Source organism: Scleropages formosus, chromosome 3 (genome assembly GCF_900964775.1).
Source record: "Scleropages formosus chromosome 3, fSclFor1.1, whole genome shotgun sequence".
NCBI lineage: Eukaryota > Metazoa > Chordata > Actinopteri > Osteoglossiformes > Osteoglossidae > Scleropages > Scleropages formosus.
In genome coordinates, this window is record NC_041808.1 from 29,754,233 (window position 1) to 29,777,310 (window position 23,078).

The window sequence follows — 23,078 nt, forward strand, 5'->3', positions numbered from 1 at the left end:
AAGATGATCTTGAAATAATTTAATCTTCATACTTTATCAATGTTTAGGAATTTTCAAAAATTCTTCAGTGGGTAGAGCACTGAGATAACACATATTTAGAAATTTAACAGCTGATCTGGGTTTATTTTTTAATGTTATAATCCAAAATCAAAGATGGTTTTAATCTTGATCGTTTTAATCTAGAACTGAGGATCACCGTGATCATGTGATAGACAAAACACTGTAAGGCTGGAAACAAATGGGGGCAGTTCAATAGTTCTCAGCTCCCAAATTATGTAAACAGCGTACAAATCAGCCTGAATTACAATAGTTTGGATTTAAATTGAGATGTTCTAGAGGAAGTGAAAAGGACATATGTAGAATTGAAACAAGTGCTGTGGAGTAATACATGTAAATGCTGAAGATCATGATCATTGAGCTAGGGAGGACAGATGCTTGTTGATTAGCTGAGGTGGGTTTGGGGGTGGGAAGGTGGGGGCTTTCACATTACACTTCTTGTTCCCAGTCTTCTTGCTCAGCGGATCCTGATGCTGAAGTGAGTGAGGAGGCTGGACTTTAGAAGGCACCCCCTGACCAGAGGGAGGTGTCGGGGCTGGTATCTTGCAGTAGCCATCGTCCCCCTTCTTTACCTCCCTGGTTAATGGAAGTGATGGCTTCTGTTGCACGTTGGCTCTTTTTGCTGTTTGAAGGAAAAAACCCAGAGAAGCTTGAGCCTTTAGTGACAGTGCAAGTGCAGTAATGTACCACAGGGGGTAGGTAGTACATGATGATGAGCTGTTCGGTGAGTGGATGTCGTGCACTGAAGAGTTACAGTTTAATGCATCACACTCCGACACCTGACGACAGTGCTATCAACATCAGAAAGCTAAGGTCCCAAGCCGCCACGTAAAACCACAGGTACTGTATATCTACGGTGAGGTGTACGCATTGCAATGTACATGCACACGTTAGTGCAAACTGACCATACATGGATTGAAAAAAATAACCATTAGTTGCTGAGTCAACAAAGTGACATATTAGCATGTCGGCAAGCAAGTGTGCGTTTCAGCCAGTATCCGGTACAGGCTCTTCTGGAGGCAGAGCCCGAGTAGAGGGTAGAGGGATACAGGTTAGCAGGGGTCATGTCTCTTAAACTATCACACCTGTGTTACCTTTAGGTGGTGCTGCTGTCGCTCCAGGTGGACATGGACTCTCATTAAGGGTTGACTCTGATGGACCAGGCCCCTGCGTATGAGTTGGGCAAGCAGCTGAGAGCTGTTCTGGGCTGTTCACAGGCTCCTGAGCGGTCAGGACGGTGGATGGAATCTCACACGTAAACCCTAACCTGGAGAGGAGGGTCTCAGAGATCTTCTGTGACAATGGGGTGCTGAAGACAGAAAATAGCAGGGAAACACAGTGACAGTTTCAGAGCAGCAACAAAAGAATCAAACATATCTGCCACACCATCGTACCTCACTAAGATGTATGCATAAAGACATTAAAAATCATACCTATCGGTGTCTAAAGGTCTGAAAGAGTATGTGGGGACAGTGGGAAACTCTGACATAGGACCAGGGGATGAGGATTCTGACGTTGCATGATCTGGGCTCTTGGGCAACTCAGGCACTGCAAAATCCACCTCTAGAAAGGTGCGAGAGAGAGAAATAACTGACCGGCAGCGGAAAACAAGACCCACACCAAGTAAAGAAAGACATATGATAGGCATCCGTACCTTCAGGGAACAGTCTGTCAGCATACTGTATGAGTGGCTCAATCACAGAAACCACCTGCACAGAGGAGGCGGATGCCATGGTGAATGTCACGTCCTCCCTGACGAGTAGGAGAGCAGAGTAAGGATGGGAAGGATCATCATCGTCATCAGCATTTTTGGATTAATAGTTTTCACCCAAAGTGACCAACATATTTTTAGGATATTAATTCATGCACAGGGGATGCGGTGGCGCAGTGGGTTGGACCACAGTCCTGTTCTCCGGTGGGTCTAGGGTTCGAGTCCCGCTTGGGGTGCCTTGCGGCGGACTGGCGTCCCGTCTTGGGTGTGTCCCCTTCCCCTTACGGCCTGTGTTACCGGGTAGGCTCTGGTTCCCCGCAACCCCGTATGGGACAAGCGGTTCTGAAAGTGTGTGTGTGTGTGTGTGTGTGTGTGTGTGTGTGTGTGTGTAATTCATGCACTTTGTTGTACATTTCCATATTACAGTACACCCATTCTGGCTAAGTGATGGAGGCAACAGCACAGCAGAATTTCCAGTGTTCGACATGGCATGCGGGAGCGTGGTCACGGTAATGCTACTGATATGGACAATCAGAGGACTGGAGTGATTGCACTGTGGAGCTAGTCCTGCTATAGATGAAGATGCTGCTCAGTGCTCCTGTTTTCTGCTTTATTCTGGAGAAAACCTTAGTAAGTCCACCCTGTATCGCCTCAAGCCTGGTCAGTCCCCTGAACCATTCATTTAACTGCCATGTTTTTTACGGTTGCTTACCATCTATTTAACATAGCATAAAACACAGAAATTTCCCTGCATCGGCACCCACCCCTCAGTCCGTAGCCACAACAAGTTGGGCCCGAGCACAATGGCAATGTTGCTGGGGGTCATCTTGTTCACTGCTTGTTGCTCTGAAAGGTGGGCCAGGAACTGGATCAGGTAACTAGAGTTAGGCATGAGGAAACGAGAGAAAAAAAGAAGAGACAAAACAGAAAGCATCATAAACAGCAGCTCCCACTGTCACACCCACCCCACCTCAGCTCTTCAGGGCCTCCTAAAATACTTGTTGGCTTTGACCAAGTGACCAGTTCACCTTCTCCAGACGGTGGTCATTTTCACTGTTCTTAGTTTTAGACTGCTTTTTATGGGTCAGTGCATTTTGATTTTGTAATTCATCTCACAATTTTCTAAAGTAGATTCCAGTTAGGGGGGCGCGGTGGTGCAGCGGGTTTGGCCGGGTCCTGCTCTCTGGTAGGTCTGGGGTTCGTGTCCTGCTTGGGGTGCCTTATGATGGACTGCCGTCCTGTCCTGGGTGTGTTCCCTCCCCCTCCAGCCCTATGCCCTGCGTTGCCGAGTTAGGCTCTGGTTCGCCGTGACCCTGTATGGGACAAGCGGCTCTGAGAGTGTGTGTGTGTGTGTGTGTGTGTGTGTGTGTGTGTGTGTGTGTGCGCGTGAGATTCCAGTTAGAATTTATTCTGAAACCTGAGCCTTTCTGAGCTGATGAGCACACATGTTCTCCCTTTTTGTGGTAACAGGAAGAAGGCAATAAAAATGAGAAGACAAGCAAACTGACCGAAGATTGTTGTAGTTCTCCACAGGAAGCTTCCCCAGCACCTCCTTCAGCCTTTTCAGCCTGTCTGAAAGCTCCTTTTCACTGGAACGAAGAAGAGATGCAGAGTACGGGGAGCTAATTAGCGCCACCAAGTGAAGACACTTGCTATTTTGACCCAATTTTCAGAAATTACAGGGTTCCTTGTGCAGTCAGATGCCTACCCTGCTGCTTTGAACCAATCATTGTAGAGGTCAAAAGTCATAATGGGCTCAGGAAGCTCTCTTAGGTATGACTTCAGGGCACCTGTGAAGACACAGAAAGGTAAGGGTCAATAAGCAACAGATCACCTCACTTGTTGATGCCCAAAGGAAAAGAAGAGAGGCAGAAAGGGGGAGTCTAATACATCACTTCTGGGTCTGGCTATAAAGAAGACAAGAACCAGCTTCCTCTATTAAACGATAGTCATTTAATTTTATCCCTCTGGTTTTGTCGGTGACCAGACCAAATGCTATCTACTTAACAACCGCTTTGTTTCATCAACGTGATCGGTGATAAAAATACCACTGAGGTCATCGCCTCTCCTGGGTCCCTGGGTTTCTGGCTTAGTTCTCATTTCTTTTCTTACCCGCTACGGCATGAGGGTCAGTGCTGAACTCGCTGTGGTCCACACTGCCACTGTCTAGGCTGCTCTTTAGCCTCTTCACCACAGAGGCTGCTGCCGCCAGCCTGAACAGACCCTGCCGAAGTGAAAAAGAAATAGAAATGCAGCAAGAAATGCTATATTAACAATATGTATTAATGATGGCAACTGTGACATTAATAGTAGTATCAATAGATTTACTGAGACAACTGCATATCTGTACTGTTTCTCATTACTAATTTGGCATCTTCTAACTTTTCTTCTTTTCTGCACTGGCAGTTGAAATGTTCTCCAACCACATCAATAACATATTAGGAACTGAAAGTAAATGGAAGCAAATTAAAAGGGAGCGATACAGATACAGCGAGCAAGATAGCCAAGAACATGAAAGCTCTTGTCTTGTCTGTCCCTCCTCCACACCTCCGCTGCCTCTTGCTCAAACCTCACCTCCTCACGCATGCCAGTCTGCAGCAGCATGTGGATGCACTCCTGGATGGGTACCGCAATCTGTTTCTCGCTTTCCATCAGGTGGGAGAGCAGGGGCTGCCCGTACACCTTCCTGCATGAGATGCTCAGCCTGGGCGCTGTGGACAAGTCACAGCCATGCACACATGAAGGAACCCAGACAAACTGATACACACATGTTCAAAAACCACGGAAAAGAAAAAAAAAAAAAAAAAAAAAAAAAAAAAAAAAAAAAAAAAAAAAACACACTAATATATGTGGAAATGCACGCACATACATATAAACCAGAGACACCTCCATGTATGAAACGCTCAAGCGGACACAGATATGAATGCACACATCAAATGCAAATATTCACCCACGGACAAAAGTGTAAATGCATGCACACACAGGCATACACACAAACCACACGCGCACACACGCAATCAGTTCGACCTGATGGGCATTGGTTTTCCTTTAGTTCTGTAATGTTCTTCTCTAGGAGGCCCAGTGACTTTTCATGATACTCAGCCTGTAGTTCCAACAGCTGGAAAAAATCAAACGCAGTAACATAACTTACGCTTTCATTGAACTATAGTTTTTTTTTTTGCAATTGCTTACATGCATTGCTCAATACTGAGTTCACGTTTTGCAAACTCTTCGCAGGGTTAGCGTAACATTGGTGTGTGTGAACTAAACTGCAAATCATTTTGCTAAAACTGTTACATTTAAGTTCAAAACCAAACACAACACGGCATTGAATTAGACAGCAAATCATGGCTGAGAGAGGAGGAGCGGCAGGAGAGGGAAAGGAGTACGTATGAGAGGTGAAAGACCGAAAATGTAGTCACTGATGACATTAGAGCTACTATAATGCATCACCTTATATGCAATTACTGTAAAGTACATCAGTTTTGCTTTATTACTGTTATCGCTGTTATTTTTTGTGTTGCTCGTATTGTGGTGGTGCACAAAGATCAATTAAAAATCTATAATTACAATGAAGAGGAACTAGAGAGCATACAAGTATTTGCTATATGGAAGCTTGATGTAAAAGACCATTTACTGTAATGTAATCTTTAGTGTTTTAAAACTCATTGTGCTACATTGGACAAAGTATTTTTGCGGGAAGTGAAAGGTGCAGGTATTTTTGCAGGATTATTATATTATGAAGCAAGCTTGCAGTCTTTAAGAGCTTTAGTGCATTTTTGGCGTAAACTGAACAGTCGCGTCGAGCTTTGTGCTGGTGTGGGAAATTGCCTGAAGAGTTTTGAAAAAGTAACATCTGTACTGAAAGATGCTTTTTAGAATTAAAAAAAAAAAAACTGTATATTGTCAGTTTTGTGTGTGAGGGCTGTTAAAAGACAAAATAGTCCAAAAAGAAATAAAGTGAGGTTCATTGCAGTAAAGAAATTTAAAAACACTCATAGAACCGGAACGGATTGACAGAATTGAGAAGTGAAACTCACTCGGGTGAAATAACTGGCATAGTCATCCTCTTTAGTGGCAAAGTGGTAGAGGTCTGCAGAGTACTGGTCCTGCAGTGACATCATTCGCGTTGAGAAAGGCATGACCACAGATATTCCTACAGAACTGTACGTCCCCCACAGCGACTCCTCCTGCAGCTCTCAGTAACGTTAATAATACCATCGGGGGCAATTTACAAAGCGGTGTGTTTACACACCTTCATGCTCTCCAGCCTCCTCCAGGCCTCTTCCACCTCCTCTCTGAGGCCGTCTTGCTTGGCCTGGGGACCCGAGCTGGCCTGAGACCTGATTGGGATGTTGGCAGACGCGGAGAAAGGTACAAAATCGGTCAAGACTGCTTCCAATGACAAGGTAGACGGAAAGGCCATTGGGACATGGATACAACGAAGAGGAGGAGTCCACACAAAAGACAAACATCAAACAAAGCTTAAACCCACCGACTTCGTGCATTGAGCCAGTCTGTAGTCAGCTTATTGAATTGCTTCTTATTCTTTAGAATCTCTGGCAAGTCCTCCTGCAAACACGCATCATGTGTGGGAAGATATTCCGGGTGAGAAAAGACTCAAGCCTAATTTATCGGCACAAATTTGCTCATTCGATGTGTGCAGCGCAGTAGCAGTGGAGCACTGCATCGTATTATGGCACTGTAGATACTACCGCTTGCTTGTTTATACTTATTTACACACACACACACACACACACACACACACACACACACACACACACACACACACACACACACACACACACACACTTGCTGAAGCCGCTTGTCCCAAGCGGGGTGGCAGCGAGCTGGAGCCTAACCCGGCAGCACAGGGTGCAGGGCTGGAGGGAGGAAGGCACACCCAGGAAGGGACGCCACTCCATCGCAAGGCACCCAAAGCAGGACTCGAACCCCAGACCCACCAGAGAGCAGGACCCGGTCAAACCCGCTGCACCTTCGCGTCCCCCTCTGTACTTATTTACTTATGCACTTATTGTACTTATTTGTTGCTGTAATAAAGAGGCATGTGAATTTCTCTGGAGGAGACTTTGGCCAAATGAAACAAATCCAAGACTACTAGAGGAGCCCTGTAAGAACAGTCAGCTCTCAGTGTTGATAGTACTGGTGCAAAATAGGTCTGACCTCACTGAGTTTAATCAGGGGCTCCAGAACTTCCTTTTCCAGCTGGACTTCGAAGTCTGCCAGTGTCTTTGCCAGGAGCGTCTGCATGAAGCAGCACATCTCCAGCACTCTTCTGTGGAAGGGAAAGAAAGAAGACAAGCGGCTGCTTTCACAAAGGCACCAGTTGCTACTGCTGACACATGTTTGGATGTCACACTTTCCCCTCAGTCCTCACCTAATTGGAGAATCTCCATCAAAGTCCTTCAGGCTTTCCGCCATGCTCATTGACAGCATCATTAGTGGGAGTTTTTTCTATGGCAAATGAGTAATAGCAAGAAAGAGTCTGTTTCTGGACTTAAAGCAGCACTGAAGGACAGATAAATACTAAGGTTTACAGCCATGACATAGATGGACTTCTCCATTGTTACCGTGCGCTTCTCTGCATCTAACCCCAGCTGACTCTGCAGACAACCAGACAGCCTCTTGTGAATGATATGGGCAGCCTTTTTGGTGGGCTCTATCCTCTGCTCCATCTTCACCCAAACAGAGATGAAGAAAACAGCGAGAGTATGAAAGACCTTGCCCATGACACAAGAAGCATCAAAATATTGGCTTGCATGGGGGGGGAAAAAAAAAACGAAAAATTTGATTTCAGGAAACTCACCAACACTAGGTCATCTGTGAGCAGGTCAGTCGCATCTTGTGTCCTGGAAAAGGTTGGGAGTGAACCTTCAACGAGACTTCAAAACAAAGTACTACCACTATCGATATCCTGAAGACTCCCATCCCACAGCCTTAGAGTGTAATGTGACAAGGACATCGGTAGAAGATCATCCAGACAAAAACACATCTCCAACCAAACATTAGGAAGTGGACTGTTATCTCTGTGTTGTTAATTATGCCATCACATCATAATGCTCTTCAGGTATTTATATTTCGATGTATATATAAACATGTCGTACATATATTACATAGACACACGCAAAATAATCGAAAATACGTATATCTTTACAGAACAGCACTCGAAAGCTTCTAGGTGTTTGTACCGAGGAACAACGTGTGTGTCACAGCGTCTGCACAGGAACTCTAGCGGCATGTTGAAATCAACATCTTAAAACAAGAGTGACCAGCGGTTTGTGGCTTGACAAGAAGCCGGAGAGTCGCAGAGAGGAAATAAATGCATCGAAATATTCGTCTCCAAAGATCCACCGGTTGAAACTGCACTCTTATGAACGTTATTTTCAAGGTCAAGTTCAATACTTTACTGCTGTGTGAACAGAGCTGATGTAAAGTTCGCCAAAGTGCGGCACCTTTGACACAAGCACATATTATATATATTATGTGTATAATATAGGGTATAATATATATAGGTCTAACCTGCTATAATTATGGCGAAAGAGCCAGTGACCTCCTATTGCCCTGCTCTTGGGAGTTGATTTTTGACATGCATCAGATGTTATTTGTGAGATGAGCTTACGAGCACACGATCCTTACAGAAATTGTGAGAGATCTTTGGAGTCGACCGAGCGCGTTCAGCTGAAGATCCGAAGCGATTGCCTGAAAAGTGTCTGAAGCGCAGTTGGGGCACCCTGGGCTGCAGAGAGCTTTGCACTGCACCGCACTGCAGAGAACTGCACGCCAAAGTAGAATGTGCCGCGTGGGTGGAGTGTATGTTTTTATGGGGGGGGGGGTCAATTAGTAACAAGCAGCCTTGTGACCAAACACAAACACACACCAAGCAGAAAAGTCACTCTCTCTGAATTACAGCTTCGAAAAAACAGCGGCTCAGTTCAATGATCAGAATTATCGTAACAGCTTTTCATCTCTGGTCTCTTCTCATTTTCTCACTTCTCTTTTTCAAAGCAGTATCATTCAGATCTGCTTTAGTAGTAATGTACTGTACTGTAGTAGTGATAGTATATGCCGAATACAGTATAAGGGGGGGGCGCAGTGGGTTTGAGTGAGTCCTGCTGTCCGGTGGGTCTGGGGTTCGAGTCCCGCTTGGGGTGCCTTGCAATGGACTGGCGCCCCATCCTGGGTGTGTCCCCACCCCCTCCAGCCTTGCGTTCCCGGGTTAGGCTGCAGTTTGCCGTGACCCCGCTTGGGACGAGGGGTTTCAGTCAGTGTGTGTGTGTGTGTGTGTGTGTGTGTGTGTGTGTGTGTGTGTATATATAGTATGTTGTCCTGTATGTCGCATCGAGGTCCAGGAGAAACAATATTTCACTCCGATCATGTGTGCTGACAACAAAGTTCGCTTCGACTTTAAAATGAAGGGGTGAAAGCTGGGAGAGGACTGAGGGCCAAAGTGTGTCAAGTGGTGGCGAGTATGGTTTGTACACAGAAACGCATTCACGCTAGTGCTTGTGGCTTCCTCTGCAAAGAGGGCGGTTTGCAGATGGTACGGCGTTATAACCGCCCACACACCCGAAGCGCCACCCTACCTACACCTTTCCCAGTCGGGTGACACCGGAGGAGCCCGACTGGGGAATTAGGAGGCGGAAAGACACACTGACTGCGTACACTGGGAACATCGCGCAAGTCCACAGTGCACCTGCACATACAAATAACTGCAGGACACACACACACACAGAGAGAAATGGAATCATGAACACCCAAAAGCAAACGCATGCGCTGTAGTTCTGCTGCACAAAACACAAGGGCTGGTTTGAATAAGAAGTGCAGGACTTACTTCCCCACAGATCCAAACTGTTTCAGGAGGTTGAATTGCTTTCGCATGGTCACATCGGAGGGAAAGCTCTGCTTTTACCACACTCTCTCTCTCTCTCTCGCTCCCCTCGAGACGCCGCGGCTCCTGGCTGGATACACCCCAGTCCGGCGCGGCAGCAGGTCCGCCTTCAGCCGTGTCTTTTCATGCAAAAATTTTGCTCGGCTTTTCTCGAGTTAACTCCGGGTCCTGCAGCAGAACACGAGCCCGCAGTTTTACTTCATGTTTCGGAAGTGTTCTGTGTTTAAAAATGAGGTGTGAAAGTATGCGCGCTCTCGCACACGTACGCGTATTCACACACATACAGGCACAAACACTTTGACGGGTCAAACATAACCGGAATAATGATCCTTTACGTTAAAAACGATTTTTTTTTTAACACCAATACATAGCAAGTGGGCATGACAGTTGTCACTGAATAAATTCTGTCAGATTCAGAATAAGCTGAGAGACTCGTGAAAGTCTCCCAATAACATCACTGGGATAATTAGTCCTGAAGACTCAATAATTAACATAAATTCTAATCTATAAACATAAAACTCTTTACAGCTGACAACAGACAACAGAAATGTACCAAAATACACACCTACTAAGATATAGCGCACTGGTTTGTAATTGTGGGTCGGTAAGGTCTTTGATTATATTATTTTATGTGTAATTTACAAAGATATATGTCTATATACAGTGAACATCAGTCACTCACAGCCCCAGTCCCACCGGAGCGCAACGTCAAACTTTTATCCTCCGTCACACCAGACGAAATGTCACAACTCCTTGGTTACTCACCAGGCTTCCACTACGAGGTAGAGGTCAGTGCAAAGTCACCATTAAAATCTTAGGCAAACTTTCAGTTTGAAAGAGCAGAGAAAGTGGAAATATGACAAATGATCAGGAACTGCCCCAAATGCCAAATGAGCTCATCCCCACAGCACGAAGACACGGCGGTTAGGTGAGCGCAAACGCATGCCGAGTAAGTAAGGGGAAGTGGAGCCCGGCGTGCCGAATAACAGCGCTTAATTAAGCTCTTCTTTGTTTCCTGACAAAAGTTCAGCTATAGGCAGGCCGAATCAAGAAAAAGGAAACACCTTTTCACCATAGAAACGTACTCCGCTCGCAACCACAGCTGGTTTCAGAATGAATCGACAGTGCATCCATGTGTCTGAAAGCTGCCAACAGGCTATAAGTTTAGCCTGGTGCTTCTGGTGGGCCATGCCAGCGTGGGATTCGAACCAGACGGCGCAGGCTCCCGTTGGAATAGCACCGAGCGATTGTTTCACAACGTACCGAGGCCTGTGGGATCCATGATATCACACAGGACTGAACTGTTAGAGCGGCTTAAAAGCCCTGGAACAGGTACAGCGACAGGCCGTGTGACCGTAAACAGGAACAGCGTGCCTACTGTCATCTTAAAGGGAAACCATGAAAAACTTGACACGCAAGACTGACTTCTGTAATCAGCAAATGGCGCAGTTTCAGCCTTCAGCACAGAAACACAAACTGCGGACATCAAGCTTTGTGAACTCGATCGCTGCACGTCGGATCAATGAAATACCTGCTGGCTTGCAGATGTCGCTCGAGAGGTAAAACTATTTACATAAACTCTGCTGTTATAATGCAAAGAGCCCGCCACAAGACTAAAACATACAGCCAGTGAGGAAAATGATATATAAAGCAGGTTTGATTCAATAGAGGAATTGTGTTGTAACGACCCGCGTTACTGTGTTTAGGCGGGAAGATTTGTTTATTGTAAGTAATTGCATTATGGGAAAAATGTGAATGTAAGTGTGCAACCACTGGGGGGACTTCTGGGGGAAATTATGGGGTGACTGTTTGCTAGTGTGTTAAAAAGAGTTTGGAGATGCTAAGTAGACTTGGAAGGCTGGCTTGTAGTGCAGATCCTGGAGGAAATTAGGTCCTTGGACCAAGAGCATTATTTTTCTGTGTGCCACTGTTCAATAAAATGTTTGAGATGAATGCTGTCTCTATGTCCCTTTTCTCTCTCTCCAAATTCTCAGTGCTGTGTGCCACAGTATGTATATGTATGAACTGACTCTTGGCACCTCTCTTATTACATTTATTCATTTAGCTGATGTGTTTCTCCAAAGCAGCTTGCAGTTATTTGCCCATTTATACAGCTACACTGTTTTTAACTGCAGCACTTTAGCATTAAGTACTTTGCTCAAGGGTATTACGGTTGGAGGTGAGATCCAAACCTTCGACCTTTGGGTACGAAGGCAGCAGCTCGATCCACTGCGCTAGCAGATACTATTGAAGGCCATTATAGTAGAGGACGGTGTGTTATGTATCCTCAGTGTAATGTATTAACAGTCTCTTGTTGTTACTCACGGAGAGAATGCTTCCCTCAACATTTTGGAGTTAGGTGCCTAATTTGCTGTATTGTTAAAGAAACATTATGCTATTAATGACATTGAAAACTCTGACGATTCCTTATAAAGGAACAATGCGAAAGGAAAATACTTTCTCAGCATTTCAAGATGTTTCTTTCAGAACAAAAAAGAGAATTTCATCTTTTATTTTCAAAATGAAATGGAAGGCTACAGTCATTTGAGGGAAACAATGATCTCACACCCGAAGACACAGACTTGGTAAGGAGGAGTCTGTCCACACACATTTCTAGAGAAGTGGAGCTCAACATTAATGGGAAATTGTTTGCAAAGATGGGTTACAACATTTGCTACATTCTGGAATTTGTCTGTTTTGTCAGAAAGAAAGGAGTGGAGTTTGAGCACAGAAATCCAAAATTTGGATTAATAGACCTTAACAGATCAACTGAAGTGTGTAAAAAGGCAGAGAAGAATCCTGCTGAACTTCACGGGAATTCAGGAAAAATAATGATGACTGCAGTACTATAATCTCTCTGTAATATAGAGAAAAAGAAGTTTTTGATTCCCATGCAGTTACAATTTTGAAAATGGTACATAAATTTATATGAAGAGAATACAATGCATGTTTGACATCCAGTAAACATTGGCTAGGACGCTCTGAAATTAAATCGGATAACTTTTTCACTTCTACAAATAAAATTAAACTACCTTAAATATATACTTAAAGTACTGAGAAATAATACTGTTTTTCAATTAATGTTAGAATACTTTATAATGGGGTGAAATAGTTGGACCATGAGTCACTCGAAGATTTCCTTCATTTCAATATAGTTGTTCAAAAATGATTCTTGATACTTTTACATTTTGTTAAAATCACTGCAAAGAACCCAAATACTGTTCTGCCATAATCTTTACCAAATAATAATAATCCGCTGCTTTCTAAAGGGATTTTTAATTTTCGCTCACCACACCACTACGTTTCAAATTTTACCAAATTAAAGAACTATTGCCAATAATGTGGTTTACACATCACAAGTAGAAATGACACCTCTATCCTTTCCATTCAATTAATTCTCACAAGTTGTCCTCATAAGACAACTCTTCACTCTTAATTCTCAACTAAGTCTTATTTTGAGATCTGTGTGTGTGTGTGTGTGTGTGTGTGTGTGTGTATTCTGGAAAGTAATATTTGATATGTATCCAGGATACAATTCACCAAGAAATCCTTAATTTTAATAAATTCCCCACCAATCTCTGACTGGTATAACAGCACATTGTGTGGCACACGCATGAGTCAGTCAACAAATCTTGAAGGAGGTGACTCTGAAGTGGCCTTTGACTCTAACATAAGTTAGGGTGTCCTGCCCCCGCCGGTTGGGAAATTGAATGTTCTGTCCATTAGGCAACTCCACTTGAAAACCTTCTCCTGTTATCTTGATTGTCACCTGGAGGATCACAGTGTAAACTCAGGTTCCAGTTCTACCATCATAGCATTTTCCTCAGTTGTCCTTTACATTCTCTGACTTTCTGTTCTATTCTCTAAAGCATTCTGCCTCCCGCTCAGGTAGCAATATCTTGTTCATCAGTTATAACTCATCCATAATCCCTCTCAGCTCCCTTCTTACCTTCATCTTAAAGCCCCTGCGAAAGGAGTTGCTGGGTTCTCTCTGCTCATCATCCCAGCATCCATCACATTTGGAATTGCAAACGATGACCATTTCATCTGCATCGTCATTGAAACGGGGGTTAAAATGTAGGGCCAAGTCATCAGCATTGCACCCCAGGTCAATTTGGAACCTTGAAATGAGAGGTCAGGGATTAATTTAATTATGAATCAAAAATTTAAATCCTGTTCTCCCAACTCTGCTAGCTCATTTCGACATCCTTTCTCTATCTATGTATCTACAGCTCCCTTCCATCTTATTCCTTTTCTTGCTATGACTAATTCATTTTGATATCTTGGTAGGTATAAATGAAATTTCCATGAACTCTTGTCTTAGGTTTTGTCTTGATCCAAAAGGGAATACAGCCAATATTTTCTCCGTTACAGTATTAGGTGTCGCAACACGGTATGGGTCAATATAGTCTCTTACAAATTCAGCATTGTTTTTCCGAGAATAGTAATAAGTTTGAAACACAAGCAAATTCCCAAATGAAGAGAGTTTTCTTTGTAAATTCACAACAGATACAATAACGTGAAGCTCACGAGTAAAAAGTAACTTAGAAATTCCCACCAACAATGTGATCAACTGAAGTAGCACCATGTAGAGTAAGACTAAAGATGAGCATCATGAGAGGTGTACTCCTCTTCCACAGCCTCCCTCCAACCTCTTTAGACCCACACCTTTCCGCATCTTCCAGAACGAAACCTGCCACCTTCAGCTTGTCCCCGGCACAGAGCTGCACATTCCTTATTTCTAGTTCCTGCAGATAAATTCATTTACATCATCAGAACAAGTTTTCAACTGACTCCATAGAAATAATAATGCGTGTTTTTCGCAAAACTTTGCAAATGCTGAAACACCTTACCGTCATGGTGCTGATCTTCCTCACAAGACGACAGTGGCTCTCTGAGAGAGGGGCAGAATCAGAAATACACAGAGTGATTTTCTTCTTTTATTTACACAGTCGCCCTGGTGACTTCCACAAATCAATCAACAGAACTCACACAGCAAACATAGATTGGGTATCAGCTGTGTCAGCTGAAAACTATATGAAATGAACTGATCCTGAGATGAACACACTGCTGTCATTGTTGCAACTCCATGCAATCTGAAAGGTAACCAAATATTTAATGTGTAGGTATGTAAATTTAGTAATGATAACTGCAATTGATCTCACTCATCTTGTTTTCTGCCTCTTCAATGTCACACAAATCAGCGCATCAGTAACAAAAATCAAAGTGCAGTTAGGCAGTGGGGAAAGCCTAAAGATGAATTCATGAAAAAATACTGAAAAACACTCAAAGGGATTCTGCACACCATGGCAGTGGATCCCAAGAGCGGTTCGTGGGCCTATACAGCCAGTATATTATGTTCGCCAAAGGGCCATGCTGCATGAAGTCTACCAGAGGGCATTCAATTTATGTAACATGACCAACAGCAATAACAACAGCACTCGTCATCATGCATATTTTCAATTCTTATTTTGTCATGTGAATAATAACTGCAGTGTACATTTTCACCACCGGGTGTCACGCTTTCTCGGCTAAACACATTCCATCTGCGAATTACGAGGAAAGCCTTAGAAATCCGGAAGTGTGAGGTCGCAGTTCCGGTTGCCTGTCGGAAGTGACGTCTTTAAACAAACAAAGCGAGGCGTCGTTCTTGGGTAAGGGGGAAATGCGAATATTATGTAGCTAAAATTGTTGAATGTAGTGAAGGAGATTGAATGAAAGTAGACGGCTTCACACCAGAGTCCTTGCTTCGGCACTGCGCGACAAAGCTAGCCGAGTAGCTTCCGAGGTGAGACCGTTTTCTGTGTTTATCTCTGCACCTGCAGAGCAGCAGCAGGTGTCCTGGCAGCTGTTCAGTCAGTCAGTGTGCAGCTACTCTGTAGACACCTTTAGACTGGGCTTGTTTTCAAATACTCAGAGCTCTTCTTCTGTCAAACCACACTGTGTATGTTCTAAAAATGACTGGCCTCTTGCTTATTAGAATGAATGGTAGAACTAGTAGTAGTCCCGAATACTCACACCTCGCTGTGTGAGTACAGTGTGTGTTTGTTAGTTACACACGTGAGATACTCTAATACACATAATCATTGTACTCTATTACCTCCTGAGATGAGTCATAAGTCATGTTTAACACAGATGAATTTGTTATTGTAGTTTGTAGATGCATCTCTTAGTAGTTCTTTGCTGTTGAAGACATGATATAGACTATAGTTTGCCATCTGTATTTCCCTCTGGGTGTCTCATTGCAAGACTGAAGATCAGGGACATTAGTGAAGCCCTGGGATGTTTACAGACATGGACTACGAATTGGAAGAAGACAAACTGTAAGTTGTCGTGGTCGCTGCCTTGTCACTCGACTGGACTGCGGATTCCAAGTGTTTCGCTATGCAAATGACTTGGTGACCAAAAAACACTCCCTTAATTAAACAATTCATAAATAATATTGTGTGCTTAACAGTATTAATATAAATAGATTGTTGTAGGAGTGTGCCAGTTCAACAGCTGCTTGTACTTATTTTGCCATGTAGCAGTGGATTCAACTAGGCAGCAACTTCAAGTCAGTGTTTTTATGGCTGGCCTAAGAAATAAAGCCTGAACTGGCTTTGCATCTGGTCATTGGTACAGTGTTCTGTGAGGCTGATGTTAAGCTTGGATTGTCGCACTGATGATGAGGTGATAGTGTGTCCCCTTGATCTCCTATAGAGGAATCCCCACCGTTCCAGGCACTGTGACTCTGAAGAAGGATTCTCAGAATCTCATAGGGATCAGTATTGGAGGAGGTGCCCAGTACTGCCCCTGTCTTTACATAGTGCAGGTACCCAGGATGTTGCCTTTGACATTTCACACCTACGCAAGCACGTTCTACTGCTTGTACTGTAACTGCACAGTGTATTTGTATCTCCTATAACTGACCAGTTTCCTTCAATATTTTAATGGCACTAATCTCATTGTTCAGCTGTTAGATGCAAAAAGTTACTGCAGTACATTATCTTACTAGTGTTATTTGCCCTTACGTGCTATAAAGTGCCAAAAATGTTCTTTGTCCTCAAAAATGAGAAATAAAACGTAAAATATAAAAGTCAGTATTTTGGCTGAAATGTGCATTGAAGACTAAAATTAAGTTGTGGTACTAGCTACCTTAAATATTTCAAGAACACAGTAAGTTTACTTGCGTATGTAACTTTTTGTGATCAAACTTTTGTGATGTAATTTTTGGAAGACAACGCTTGGTGTCACCTGTGAATGTGCGTCTTTCTCTCCGGTTATTTTGCAGGTGTTTGACAACACTCCGGCCGCTCTGGATGGGACCCTGGCAGCTGGCGATGAGATCACTGGGGTGAATGGAAAACCTGTGAAGGGCAAGACCAAGGTGGAGGTGGCTAAGATGATCCAGGCTGTGCAGGTGAGGCTGGAAGTGCAGAGAGGTGGAGAGACTTTGTGCTAATCTCTTATTATCTCTTTTATATTATCTTAATATAGATCTGGTTAAATGCACATTTAGCACACAGTCAAGTGTGTCATTGATCAGCAGTATTTCGTAACACTAATATCAAACTTCAGAAACTCTAATCTCTGTCTTAAATTATGCAGTGTATATAAGTACCTAATTTCAGATTTTGTACCAAGCGGTAATGGAAAATATATTTTAAGTTAACAGCGGCTACCATTATTTTGACAGATATATACGTACTCACAAGAAGATGAAGTGGTATTATCTTGGAAAGGCAGCGATGTTCCTTGCTTGGTCGGCAGTGTGCGTAACACTAGTGGTCCTGTGTCCAGTGTGAGGCCGCCTGCTTCTCAGGGCTTTTCAGTGCGCAACTGGCTTGCAGCACATGCCTTCTGAGAGAATCATGTGGTGTTGTCTTAGGCCTATTGTGACAGGGCGCCCGATATGCTAGCCGTGTAGTTTTTGCCCTGCACAGTGCACACAGTGCTGATGACTGGATGAATCCTTGTCTGCCAGGAAGGATTAGTTCACATTGTGGTTAATTTTTCCTGTTTCCTTTTCCTTGTTTAAAAATGTTCGCGTGAATAGATCGTTCAGATTTTTTGAGCTGCTAATTTTCTGTTGGTACATCTTTAATAATACTTTTGCCTGAAAGAAAACGGATGATAATGTTAATTGTTTTTTGAACAGGGAGAAGCCACAATTCACTACAACAAACTACAAGCTGACCCAAAGCAAGGGAAATCACTGGACATAGGTACTGTAGAAAGAATTTACGGAGAAATCCAGTAGGGACCAGGAAGAAAATCGAAGATTTAGCAGATGAGCATAATGATTGAATTAGAGATATACATAGAGAGAATGGTTATAGAGAAAATGATTGTGGGGAAACAGATAGGATAGGATAATAGGGATTGCTGGGATATGTTTAAATGGGGTTTAATTAAGAAGTGCTGGCATTACCTCTGGAAAAAGTAATGGGTTTAGCACTGACAATCATATCTGCATTGAATCTGTTGTGATGGAATGTGTGTGCTGATGGTCATACACACCAGCTCTCAGCACTGCTGTCTTGTGTGATGTGGTTTCAGTCCTGAAGAAAGTGAAACATCGGCTGGTGGAGAACATGAGCTCTGGCACAGCTGACGCCCTGGGGTTGAGTAGGGCCATACTTTGCAACGGTGAGCCCAGTGGACCACGGTGGGGGGGTCGGGCCTTTGCTCACTCTGGGATCAGTTGGTGTGGCTGCTCACTTGGAAAATAGTGAATCAATATAGTCAACGTTCTCCATGCTAAATGAGTCCAAGCTAGCATAATGGTCTTGATTTGTTTCAATACACACAGTTTGCAGTGGTAAATGTATGCAAAGTGCCTGGGATCTGGCATAAAAATACAGGCCATGTACAGGCACAGTTCTGAATCCTAGTCTACAGTTGTTTAAACGGCATGCTTTTTATGTGTTGCTATAAAACGTAGATCTGTGAAGTTTGATATTGTCAAAGTGGGACTTTTTGGGTGTATGTATGACGTGTATACCAAGAAACATTCTGTCTGACAGAAGCGTAATTGTTGTTAACCACAAATTCTGGTCAGACAGCTCGGCATCTTTTTGAGAACTTTGGTCAGCATTCTTGAGCTTATCCACATTATGGTCCCCTGACTCCTCTGTCTGAGTGTCTTAAGAGTCACTAAGGCTCCATTTAGGGGATAAACCTTTTGACCTTATTGCTGTCTTTACTCTCAAACAGAAAAGTCAATATCCAGTACTCAAACTGGCCTTGGTGTGAACTGAACAAAACGTGATCTAAAAATTTAATTAAATTGTCCTTCAGTGTCTCAGTGCATTAGCACAAAATGCAGTAGTTACCTTGTAGCTGACTCACACACATTCTGTTTCCAGATGGATTAGTGAAGAAGCTGGAGGAGCTGGAAAGGACTGCTGAGCTTTACAAAGGTAATGCCTTCATTGTCATGTGTGGTCAGGCACATCTTTAGAGTTTAGGTATCACAGAGAAAAGTTCTCCTGTTAACTGATTTTATTTGTTGTGTTTGAAAAGTGTGTACTGTCATAGGATTTGCCTCATTTCCATAATTTCTCAAATTCAGTTTCATTTCTTTTGACATGCATATCAGCAGAACATAAAATGAGTTCAGTAATATTGATGTACAGGAACAGTACTCTAGTATTAAAGCAAATAAAGTAATTGACTGGTCACAAAGAACGCTAGTGATGTTTGGTGTTGCGTTTCTCTCTTGTGCTGCGCTCAGGACTGATGGAGCACACTAAGAGACTGCTCAGGGCGTTCTTCGAGCTGTCCCAGACTCACAGAGGTACTCACTCTTCACACCACAGCCAGTGGCCCTGCAGCCAGTGCTGACACCCCACAGTGGGGTGTAATCCACACAAGCTTGTGTTTAGCACCCCTCTCTGCGAACCTGTATAGTCATTCTTGAGATCTTGTTTCGCACTTTCGCCCTCTCGCTTGCTAGCATTTGGGGACGTTTTCTCTGTTATCGGTGTTCGGGAGCCACAGGCTGCTGCCAGCGAGGCCTTTGTCAAGTTTGCAGAGGCCCATCGCAACATCGAGAAATACGGCATCCGTTTGCTCAAGACTATCAAGCCTGTGAGTGTGCCCTGCGTGTGTGTGTGTGTGTGTGTTCAGGTGCTGAAGTGTGGGCTGGGTCTCTGGTCATTTCTCCTGCCCATGTGTTTAGGTATGTGTATTTGTCTCTCCCTGTGTGTGTGTGTTATGTGTAGATGCTGCATGACCTGAACACCTACCTGCACAAGGCAATCCCAGACACCAAGCTTACCATTCGGAAGTACCTAGACGTCAAGTTTGAATACCTGGTGAGAGTTGCAGAAGTTCCTCTCGTGAGAGATCTGTGTTGCATTCTGAGAACCAGAACAGTGTGTCTTTTTACTGCAACGGGAGCCTGATTAGCTTGTGTTTCCGTCTGCCCATATTCCAGTCCTACTGCCTAAAGGTAAAGGAGATGGACGATGAAGAGTACAGCTGCATTGTGAGTTTACAGCTGCTTTTCTTTCTTAACAGTATATCTGAGGGAGACATCCAGTCAATCGTCGTTCTAAATAAATCACAAATTTATCACAGATTTATAGTTATATTGCATGGGAACAGGCTGCGTGATAATACAAGCAATGGAGTGGTTTGTGGCTAACAGCCATACCTCTCTGTACCGTTTGGATATTCATGCAGTGTTTGTATTGTGTTGTGTGTGTTCGCGTACACGCACGTGTTTTTTCCAGGCGCTTGGAGAGCCATTGTATCGGGTCAGCACAGGAAACTACGAGTATCGGCTAATATTACGATGCCGTCAAGAGGCCCGAACCCGCTTTGCGAAGATGAGGAAAGACGTGCTAGAGAAGATTGAGCTGCTGGACCAAAAACATGGTTTGCCCCAAATCATGCTTTACTCTTTTGTTTATCGCTTCATTCACCTTTCATAGGAGTGTCTTTTATTATTGAAAAGCAGATTATTTTCTCCTGTTGTATGCTGGTTAAGTCTGTTCCCCTGCCTTAACTGTAAATTTAGCTGTTAATTTTCAGTGGGGTCATAGCGGCACATATTTTGAGAGCTACAGCATTTTAATAAACTTTCCTGAAGAGAAGACAGGACTCGGCAGTTGTTGTCCTGTTTCTCCCCCTGCAGTCCAGGACATCGTCTTCCAGCTACAGAGGTTTGTCTCGGGCATGTCCCGCTACTATGACGAGTGCTACGCAGTGCTGAAGGAGGCAGATGTGTTCCCCATCGAAGTGGATCTCTCCCGCACCATGATCAACTACGGCGGCCAGAACACCTCCTACGCTGATGACGAAGAGGAAGAGGAAGGCCGCAGACGGGAGGGAGAGGAGGACCGGAGGGGGTCCAGCTGTCAGGCAGAGAATGGAGCCGAAAAACTGATTGATGATGAGTAACCAGTTACATACTAGGTCCCCCACAGTATTGGCACCTTTTGCCTAAATTAACATGATTTTGTACATATCCAGCAATATCTTAATCTTGGGAACATATCGAATAATCTCCTGAAATTAACTGATACATTTAATTTGATGGTTTCTCTATATTATGCAGTAGTTCATCCATTCAGCCCCTTTTGCTTACTGCCTACCTCTGCACGAGGAATTGAAACCTAAACCAGAGCGGTTACCCTCGGTTAATACCCTTCATCCTTTGTGTTCCGGGATTTTTTCCCCCACTGTAACTTGGAAACATTAGAACTGCGTGATCCACAAGGAGAGAGGCCTTCAGTGTCCGCAAGGTGCCAGTGCTCTCATCTAGAACCTTCTCTGTTGTGCCTTTGCCTCCCTGCTCTGAGTTCTGATTGCTCAACTACTGTGCCCTCACAGTGAGTGGCTGGCTCCAGACGCCAGGCGTTTTCTGTGCTTTGTGTTTACTTCAGGTTACTCTAACATTGGGAAGCCCCTTCGGGAGCTCCTGGGCGTATTTTGGTATACTTCATTGGTCACATGGTATACTTGTGTAGGAGAGTATACCACTCTCGGTGGAACATGATGCTGTTCTCTGTGGAGTGGTATAGCATGTGGAATCTGGTGTGTCTGTACTGAGCACCCAGCATGCAACAATTTACTGTTGCAACCAGCGTATTTCGTTGTACCATCTTGTGGAAGTTCTTTATTCTTTGTTTGTTTTCTTGGAGGAGGCTAAGAGAGAATTAGCTAAAACCTTTTTTTTTTTTTTTTTTTTTTTGCATTTATGTATAAAGATTATGATAGCTGCATGTGAGAAGATACAAACCACCTTCCTTGGAAGGATAACTATTACTATGTCAGATGAATTGATACTTATTTTTTGTTCAAACTAAGTGGACCAGTTTAATAAGCAAATGATACATGTGTATTTTGTAGAGACGTCGTGTCTGAGGTTGCTACTGAATTTTTCAACAGGAAAATAGACTAAAATAATGTGTGGTAGATCATGACAATGAGCACTACTCAATGAAAAATTGTCATTTCACCCCGCTACGCTACTTCAACAATGTGCATGGCACTCCACACATCATGGATGTGATATTGCAGGGTCAACAGCAGTGACCCTGTCGACAGTTCCAGAACCCTAATCATGTATTTTTTAGAGGAACAGTTACTTTTAGCATTACAGGTTCCAAATAAGACTTAAATGGCCCATTTGTATCTGAAATAAGAATTTGAATCATTAATCTAACAATCACTCTCTTGCAATGTTGAATTATTTTGATTCAGTTACAACTTCAGTCTGTCTAGGTGCTACACTGAGCAGCACAACACTGGAATCGTGGTTTAAATCCACTCTTGTACATTTGAGCTCCTTTTTGTTCCTAACTGGGCATGACTGTAATTTTACATTGTTTTACTCTGGATTACTACAGTTTTAAGGAGCCTGTATGATTATTTTCTTGCTTTGCTGCATTAATTATTGCACAGCTATGTTCTCTTGAACCGTTACTGAATCTCATCAGTGCTCTTGAATGTTTTGTTACTGTTCCCTGTTACCACATGGCCTGAGAAGAAATGTGTTGATGCTTCGAAGGGCCAAATTATATCCACTAACAGACTAATGCATTTCAGTGATGAATTAATGAACCATATTTATTCTTTTCGTTTTTAGGCAAAACTGGTTTGTATGACACCTATAATGTGACAATGTCATACTGTTAGGACCAGATATAATTGTTTTTCACTTGATGATTTCTTTTGTTTGGCGTTAATTATGTGTCTTTTGTCTTAAAACTGGATGATTTCACTTATACAGCTGAAAAACTCTTGTACATACTTGAAATGAATTCCAAAGGAGAAAAAAGTTTGCTTCTCTAAAGAAAAACTTATTTAAATATAATGAAAAAGAATGTTCTTGTTATTTCTGTTCAACTTGAAATCTTTCTATTTTGTGTTTAAAGCTGTGGGTCACAAAAAGTATAACTAAAGTTA

The 23,078-nt window shown here is 43.3% G+C and overlaps 3 protein-coding genes across 6 annotated transcripts; 1 reads left to right on the plus strand and 2 right to left on the minus strand.

Moving 5' to 3' along the window:
- Window positions 1-83: 83 nt before the first annotated feature.
- LOC108926058 (SH3 domain-binding protein 1-like) lies at window positions 84-11,352 on the minus strand. 3 transcript variants are annotated; one of them, XM_018738506.2, is made up of 19 exons: window positions 10,941-11,352; window positions 9,621-9,845; window positions 7,596-7,638; window positions 7,360-7,464; window positions 7,167-7,243; window positions 6,953-7,064; window positions 6,264-6,340; window positions 6,024-6,111; window positions 5,809-5,877; window positions 4,796-4,886; window positions 4,343-4,479; window positions 3,881-3,992; window positions 3,477-3,558; window positions 3,277-3,357; window positions 2,533-2,646; window positions 1,712-1,809; window positions 1,491-1,620; window positions 1,152-1,366; window positions 84-679 (listed from the first exon to the last, which is right to left on the minus strand). In XM_018738506.2, the coding sequence occupies exons 2-19, from the start codon at window positions 9,665-9,667 to the stop codon at window positions 411-413; spliced, it is 1,947 nt and encodes a 648-aa protein (XP_018594022.2). In that variant the 5' UTR covers window positions 9,668-9,845; window positions 10,941-11,352; the 3' UTR covers window positions 84-410. The 3 variants fall into 3 exon arrangements, with proteins under 3 accessions (XP_018594022.2, XP_018594023.2, XP_018594021.2); XM_018738507.2 differs by lacking the exon at window positions 10,941-11,352 and adding an exon at window positions 10,742-10,927; XM_018738505.2 differs by lacking the exon at window positions 10,941-11,352 and adding an exon at window positions 10,443-10,655.
- Window positions 11,353-13,299: 1,947 nt separating this feature from the next.
- Window positions 13,300-15,004, minus strand: LOC108926069 (galectin-2-like). Its single transcript, XM_018738533.1, has 5 exons — window positions 14,983-15,004; window positions 14,531-14,571; window positions 14,346-14,425; window positions 13,627-13,798; window positions 13,300-13,446 (listed from the first exon to the last, which is right to left on the minus strand). The coding sequence occupies exons 2-5, from the start codon at window positions 14,534-14,536 to the stop codon at window positions 13,300-13,302; spliced, it is 405 nt and encodes a 134-aa protein (XP_018594049.1). The 5' UTR covers window positions 14,537-14,571; window positions 14,983-15,004.
- A 294-nt stretch (window positions 15,005-15,298) lies between these two features.
- pick1 (protein interacting with prkca 1) lies at window positions 15,299-21,841 on the plus strand. 2 transcript variants are annotated; one of them, XM_018738518.2, is made up of 13 exons: window positions 15,299-15,331; window positions 15,927-16,000; window positions 16,380-16,491; window positions 16,951-17,079; window positions 17,818-17,884; window positions 18,219-18,308; window positions 19,028-19,081; window positions 19,396-19,458; window positions 19,618-19,751; window positions 19,886-19,978; window positions 20,101-20,151; window positions 20,399-20,543; window positions 20,803-21,841. In XM_018738518.2, exons 2-13 carry the CDS (start codon window positions 15,960-15,962, stop codon window positions 21,066-21,068), a joined length of 1,245 nt encoding a protein of 414 aa, XP_018594034.1. In that variant the 5' UTR covers window positions 15,299-15,331; window positions 15,927-15,959; the 3' UTR covers window positions 21,069-21,841. The 2 variants fall into 2 exon arrangements, with proteins under 2 accessions (XP_018594034.1, XP_018594033.1); XM_018738517.2 differs by having other exon boundaries at window positions 15,305-15,465.
- Window positions 21,842-23,078: the final 1,237 nt, after the last annotated feature.